The 6,595-nt window shown below is 61.0% G+C and overlaps 1 protein-coding gene across 6 annotated transcripts; it reads left to right on the top strand.

Moving 5' to 3' along the window:
• Positions 1–3,997: 3,997 nt before the first annotated feature.
• Positions 3,998–6,244, top strand: PDRG1 (p53 and DNA damage regulated 1). Of its 6 annotated transcripts, none has more exons than XR_010081197.1 (5): positions 4,009–4,666; positions 4,765–4,840; positions 5,113–5,190; positions 5,445–5,556; positions 5,880–6,244. XR_010081197.1 is itself a non-coding variant. In XM_063404461.1 (5 exons), the coding sequence occupies exons 1-5, from the start codon at positions 4,145–4,147 to the stop codon at positions 5,960–5,962; spliced, it is 840 nt and encodes a 279-aa protein (XP_063260531.1). In that variant the 5' UTR covers positions 4,065–4,144; the 3' UTR covers positions 5,963–6,244. The 6 variants fall into 6 exon arrangements, 4 of the variants coding, with proteins under 4 accessions (XP_063260533.1, XP_063260534.1, XP_063260531.1 ...); XR_010081198.1 differs by having other exon boundaries at positions 4,028–4,666; positions 5,116–5,190; XM_063404461.1 differs by having other exon boundaries at positions 4,065–4,666; positions 5,476–5,556.
• The last annotated feature ends 351 nt before the right edge of the window (positions 6,245–6,595 follow it).

Raw genomic sequence — 6,595 nt, 5'->3', positions numbered from 1 at the left:
GTTGTCGGGGGAAAGGAGGAGAAAGGAGGGAGCGGGAGAGACTTCCGGAGGGATGGAGCCCGCCCCGGCAGCGCCCGCCCCCGCCGGCCTCGCCCCGCGCCCGCCGACACCGGCTCCCCCCGCCCGGCGCCGGGAGCCCCCGGCGGGTCCCGCCGCTCCCCGGCCGGAAGGGGCAGCCGCCCCCCCGCCGGCTCCGCGGGGTCCCGGAGGAGCGCTCGGTGCCGCCGGGCGCCGCCCCGCGCCGGGAAGGGCACCCGGCCCCTCCCCCGAGCGGCCGCCACCCCCCGGTGCAAGGACCGCCCGGACCCGCCGAGCCCCGCACGGCGCACCCACCCCGCCCCGCGGAACCGCGCTGTCCGTGCTGTCCGACCGCTCCTTCCCAGCCCACCGGGTACTGGAGCTTCCCGGGAAGATCCTGGGTAGCCCCGCGACCCCCCAGCCCCGAGGCTCAGCCCAGGCAAGATCCTGCCCGTGGGTCTAGGCTTGGATGGAGGTGTAGGTGCCTCTTCTTCCCTTGGGCTGAGACGGGATCACAGATCACCAAAATGCTGCCCAGCGCAGCCTGAGAGGGTCCCAGCAGGGACTGGCTGGGCTGGACCTGAGCCCTGCTTTGGAGGGAGAGTCACAGAATCATCACAGAATGGTTTGGGTTAGAAGGGAGCTCAAAGATCAATTTGTGCCAATCCCTTGCCACGGGCAGGGACATCTTCCACTAGACCAAGCTGCTCAAAGAAGATGTGTCCTTTGAAACGACCAAAGAAGGGTTTGGAAGCAGGCTTTTGTTGTTCCTGAAATGAAACTCGTGAAAGAGTTACATGTGTTATTCCCCAGCCTTGGAATGTCCCTGAAAGTGAAGTACCAAGGCCACTGGGGTCTCGGTGCACAAGAGCTGTAATGCCACACTGATCCTCGGCTCTGCCACGTCTCCTTCGCTTGCTGCCCGTGGAAGTTTGGACACAATGTGTCTGGCAGAGGAGGGGCTGTATCCCCGGGACACGCACTCACAGGAGGAGCAGCACAGTGCCGGCATCCCTGGTGCTGCTGGGAGGGAAGGGGCTGCCAGGGAAAGGGCTTTCTCTCCTTTGTGGCGGGTCTCCAGGGAGGGTGACTGCACACAGGCAGCTGCCTGCTGGAGGAAGCCCCAGCCCCCAGCCCGCGGGGCCGGGCTCTGGCTCTGCGGCTCAGCCCCCGAGGCTCAGGCTGGTCCATCTGCCTGCGGAGGAGCCTGGCCCGTGGTCAGCACACTGTGGCACACAGAGGCGGGGAGCCTGATCCCGGGAAACACGGCTAAATTCCAAATTCTGCCTTGCAGGGTGGCCAGAGGGATCAGCACAAACCGGGGGTGGGGTAAACCCGGATTTCTGGGACGCAGTCCAGGGGGTGAAGATGTTACTCAGCACAAGGGAGTGGCTGGGCCCTCGGCGAGGCTCTCCCCGTGCTGCATGTATTAGCATTGATAATGAAACTCCTCACCTTGAGATGCTCCTGACAGATCCCCTCCACAAATGCCTGCCTGGGGGAGGGGATGCTCCCAGCATCCCAAAGCCTGAAGACAGCAGCCTTTCATCAACAGCCAGGCAGGGCAGGGCCCCTTCCAAAGATGGGATCCACTTGCCAGAGCCCCTGTCAACACCTGGCCACTCCAGACCTCTTTGGGCTTGGTCCCTGGAGACTGTCTTGGCTGGGTAATGGGGCAGGAACTGCGTTGCCATGACGGTGGGCACAGCGCCAGGGAGGGGAGACTTGGAAGTCAGGGAGAGACAGACCCACCTTTCTCCCCTGACCCTGAAACACCCCTCTGAAGCAGCAGTTAAAGATCCACAGCCTGAGAACATGGAGACTGTGGTTTGAAGTCTGATTTATCTTAACAACAGGCCCCAGCAGCCACATGAAAGGAGAAGAGAGAAAAAAAACCTTATAAACATCCCTGAAGCTTCCTGTGCAGCTGCCAGCAGGCAGGGAGGGTTTCTGGCTGCATACAGAAAAGGGCTGCAAGGAAGAAAAAGGAACATGATGAAACCAAACCTGCTGTTTCCACAAAACACAGCAAAGCAAAGCAGCTCCCGGCAGCAGGCGGGTGGCCGCTCCCTCTGACTGCCCAGTTCCCAGGGGAACTGGTCCAAATGGACCTCTGGTTCCAGTCTGGGTCCAGCCTCCAAGCAGAATGTCTGCCTCTGGCGCTGGCTCTGGAGCAGAAATCCATGATGATTTGTGGCTGGCTCAGAGCTTGGCTGGGGAGAGGCTGCAGAGCGCAGTACCAGCCACTTCTCACTGCCCTGAGAATGTTTTCCAGATGCCCATGGCTTTGAGATCCCTCAGCTGCAGCTTCCCCCATGCCTGTGCTGAACGGGGGCCCATCTTCCCGGGAAGTGCAGCCCCCGCCCTTCCATGCAGCCCAACATTCCTGGCAAAACCCTGCCTTCATTGCACTGTCATTGGCAACCCCAGAGTCTCTGCTTCCTTCCACTGCTGCCAGGACACAATCAGCCTGCTCCCATCCACATGTTCCCATGCCACATCTCATCCCATCCCATCCCCATCCCCATCCCCATCCCCATCCCCATCCCCATCCCCATCCCCATCCCCATCCCCATCCCCATCCCCATCCCCATCCCCATCCCCATCCCCATCCCCATCCCCATCCCCATCCCCATCCCCATCCCCATCCCCATCCATCCTGCCCAGACTCTCAAAGCCCTCCCTCCCTCTCTCCTGCTTGTTCAGATCTCCAGCCAGCTGCTCCCACTGACAAATGAGCATTTCCCAGCATTGGCATCCAGCCCCAATCCCAGTACATTTTCTGGTTGATGTCAGGAAGGAATCTAACCCGAGTGTGGATCATTCCCAGCCTGGAGTGCCCGTGTGTGCCCCAGCACTCACTCCCGCTGCTCCCCTGAAGCTGCCGTACTTCATTCGATGCTGCCACAGACAGAGATCTCAGTTAACTGAAACAAATGACCTTATGGGATTAGGGCCAGTAATCTTCCAATCTGGGTAATCTCCTTTAAGGGATTATTTGCCCACAGAAGTATGGTGACCACCAGCCAGCCACTGCCTCACTCCCTCCATCTCTGTCCCTTGTGGCCCTCATCTTTGGCAACCCAGAGGGGCTGCAGCACTGGGGTCACCACCTTTGGGGAGCTCCTTGTCGAATGAGTTTCATGAAGTGCATGTGCCAGGGCCCTCAAGTGCTGGGGCTCCTCCTCTCCCTGGCCCCTGTTTGCTGCTTCAGGCAGGTAATGGGGTCCCCTCCCTTCAAAGCACTGATCTAAAACAGATCAGAGGACTCCCACCATCACCAGGTAAGCAGCAGCTGAGTGGCACAGCCAGGGTGGCAGAGATGGACAGCTGGGGACAGGGCTGCATTCGGAAACTCGAGATGCTGTTTCAGGGCTCTGTCCAGGGTAAGGACAGGAGAACCTGCCCCCCTTGTTACCCAACAGCCCTGGGTGAGCTCCTGGGGCCTCTTTCCCATTGCAGAGTGCACACAGTGAGGATCTGCCAGTGCTCATCGTCAGTGCTGGCTCTCTCTGCATCTCCCACACCCCATTTTTCCAACTCCTCCTGCTCATGGCTGGATGAGGCAGAAAGAAAGGGATAAAAAGCATTTTGAGGGACAATATATTTCCCTTCCTGCAGGCAGGTTCATTCAGGGCAGCAGATGGATATGGTGCCCTCCCAGAGCATTCCCGGGACCAGCCCATTCCTGACACAGCCTGGGGGGCACCAGGGCTTGCTGGGGGTGAGTGAAGCTGCCAGGACCACAACTGGCTCCAGTCCCTGGGGATGGCAGGTCCTGGACGCTGAGCTACAGATGAGCCACCAGCTGCACGAAAGGAAACCTGAGCTCATGGCCCCGCGCTTTGAGTGCCCTTTATTGCGTTCTGGGATGACAGAGAGGCCACCTGATGCTCCAAGGGCCCAGCTGCCAACAGCGGTACCGTGCTGGGAAGCAGCGAGGAAGAGTAGACAGACGATGGTGCTGGGGGCGAGGGGACGGGCTGTGAAAAGTTATAAATAATTCATACACAAGGAGACCAGGCAAGGCAGGGCTCTCAGCCCCTGTCCCTCCGGGCTGTGGAGAGCGGGATGGGCTGGGGGCCGGCTGCGGGGCCAGGACCCGCACTCTGGGGCTCAGCGCCACATGGGCACGCTGAACCCTCCATCCCTGTGCCGGGCGGGGAGTCCCGCGGGTACAGCCCGGAGCCAGCCGGGGTCGCCAGTCCACACCATGGAAGAGACCTCACGCTGGCGCCGGGGCGGCGGCACCTCCCTCGCAGCCCACGGCCACGCTTGTCCGCAGCCTCGGTTCGTGTCCGCAGCCTCGGTCCGTGTCCGCCGCCTCGGTCCGCGTCCGCCGCCTCGGTCGGTCCCCGCCGCCCCGCCCCGCACCGGAGCCGCGACCCCGGGATCCCCAGACCGGGCGGCGCTCCCGGCGGTGGCCGCCAGAGGGCGCGCTGGCCCCGGGCTCTCCCGCCGCGGAACCCGCCTGAGCGGCTGCGGCTGCGGCCCGGAGCCGAACGGCGGCGGACCCGGAGCGGCCCCGGTGGAGGCCCCGCTCCCGGCCCCGCTCGGCCCCGCCATGGCCCGGGACCCGGCCTTCGTGCTGCGCTACCTGGCCGAGGTGGAGGAGCTGGCCGAGGACGTGCTGGCATCACGGCAGCAGGTACGACCCAGCTCCGGCGGGCCTCCCCCGCCCCGCTCTGTCCCGCCGCCGGTAGCCCCGAGCCCCGGCCGCTCCTGCCTCTCTCGCTCCCGTTGCAGATCGTGGACCTGGACGTGAAGCGGAACCGCAACCGCGAGGCCCTGCGGGCGCTGCATAAGGACCAGGAGCCCGATGGTGAGGCCAGGCTGGCTGCGCCCACCGTGACTTCCACGGGTCGGGGAGCGGCTCTGCTGACAGCCCCTTCCCTTCCCTTCCCTTCCCTTCCCTTCCCTTCCCTTCCCTTCCCTTCCCTTCCCTTCCCTTCCCTTCCCTTCCCTTCCCTTCCCTTCCCTTCCCTTCCCTTCCCTTCCCTTCCCTTCCCTTCCCTTCCCTTCCCTTCCCTTCCCTTCCCTTCCCTTCCCTTCCCTTCCCTTCCCTTCCCTTCCCTTCCCTTCCCTCTTTCCCAGCAGAGAAGGCCATGGTTTGCTTCGGGAGCATGTTCATCGAGCTGCCGAAGGCAAAGACCCGGGAGATGCTGCAGCAGGGTGAGGTCACCCCGAGGGCTCCCTGTACCTATAAGTGTTTTAATAAGCACTATAATTAACAAGGTGTTGGCTCAATTAACGGAGTTCTGGCCAGGGATGGGCTGCCCCAAACCTCTCGGGAAGATGATTCTGCCCTGTGCTGTGCCCTGGGAAACACATGCAGAAGCTGCTCGGCCCCAGGGGTGGTAGAGGCAGGGTGGGACCCTCTTGTGCCTGTGCTGTGTCCCATGGGAAGTTGAGCCTTCATCCCACAGACCACCGCAGTCCTCCTGCCTCTTATCCCAGACCAGGAAGAGCTGGATAAGGAGATAAACAACCTCCGGAAGGAGCTGCGGGTGAAGGTCAACAGGCTCTATGAAGCTCAAGGTAAACGCTCCCACTCTGCAACCTGCTCAGTGGCTGGGATCAGCCTCCTGTCAGGAGGGTCCAGAAATTCCTTAGCTCCATGTGTTCCTGCAGCCTCTTTTGCACTGGTTTTGCTGTTCCCTCCCTGCCCCAGCAGCGTTGTCTGTCTCTGTGTGGAGCTGTCACCCACCAGCACCCTAAACACCCCCCAACACTGTGCTAGGGTGACCCCATGTCAGTGTCCAGGGCAGTCCCTGCCCTCCCCACAGCCCCTTTTGAGTTTGCCATGAACTGCTTCGCTTCTTTTGTGACAAAATCTTGATTTTTTCAATGTGTTTTCTCAGGTAAGCCTGAGCTGAAGGGGTTTAACCTGAATCCCATGTCTGCTGAGGAAATGAAGCTCATCAACCGCATCCTGGAGGGCTGAGGTGGCCGTGCCATTGTCACAGCGTGTTTGGCTGTCACTGTGGGCTCATGTTTCAGTAGCCACAGTCCCTGGGATTTGCAGGATGTTGGTGTGCCCAGAGCCCACCCAGGTGCGGGCCCTGGGAATCGTTTGGCTCCTCAGCTCCAACTCTGCAGTTTCTTTGCATCACAAACTCTTTCCTGCTCTCTGCTGGAATTTGGGTGGCAGAGCCGTGGTGGATACAGCGCTGGGCAGAGGCCCACAGCTGGGGTGGAAGTGGGATCATTAAAATCAGAGCAGTGGGACACTCCTGACTCCATGTGTATGTTCCTTGTTGGGGGTTGGTGAACGCTTCTGGGGCTTGGCTTCAGAGCCGCTCCTTTGTCACGTTGGGAACAGGAGTAGGAGGGATTGGGAATCCTCCACATGCCTGAGGCACAGAAGAGGAGTTGTGCACGCCCGTGGCATTCAAACAAAGCAAAGCTGTGCATCTGAGGCACGTCAGGAATCTCGAAGGATGTGTAGGGAGGAGAGCAGGAGGAGGCAGCATCTTTTTAGTCTTGCTGGGAAAACATGTCCCACTGCTGGAAGGCAAGAGATGACAGAAATGAGGCTTTCAGGAGTGGATGAAGGGATAGAATTTGGGTATATTTT

Source organism: Prinia subflava, chromosome 8 (genome assembly GCF_021018805.1).
Source record: "Prinia subflava isolate CZ2003 ecotype Zambia chromosome 8, Cam_Psub_1.2, whole genome shotgun sequence".
Classification (NCBI taxonomy): domain Eukaryota; kingdom Metazoa; phylum Chordata; class Aves; order Passeriformes; family Cisticolidae; genus Prinia; species Prinia subflava.
This window is presented reverse-complemented; position numbering and strand designations above follow the sequence as displayed.

Excerpts from the sequence above, each read along its gene's own strand:
- PDRG1 (XM_063404461.1), top strand. The coding sequence starts at position 4,145 with ATGGGCACGCTGAACCCTCCATCCCTGTGCCGGGCGGGGAGTCCCGCG. Across the intron at positions 4,667-4,764 it reads TGCTGGCATCACGGCAGCAG|ATCGTGGACCTGGACGTGAA; the intron begins GTACGACCCAGC and ends CTCCCGTTGCAG. Across the intron at positions 5,557-5,879 it reads CAGGCTCTATGAAGCTCAAG|GTAAGCCTGAGCTGAAGGGG; the intron begins GTAAACGCTCCC and ends GTGTTTTCTCAG.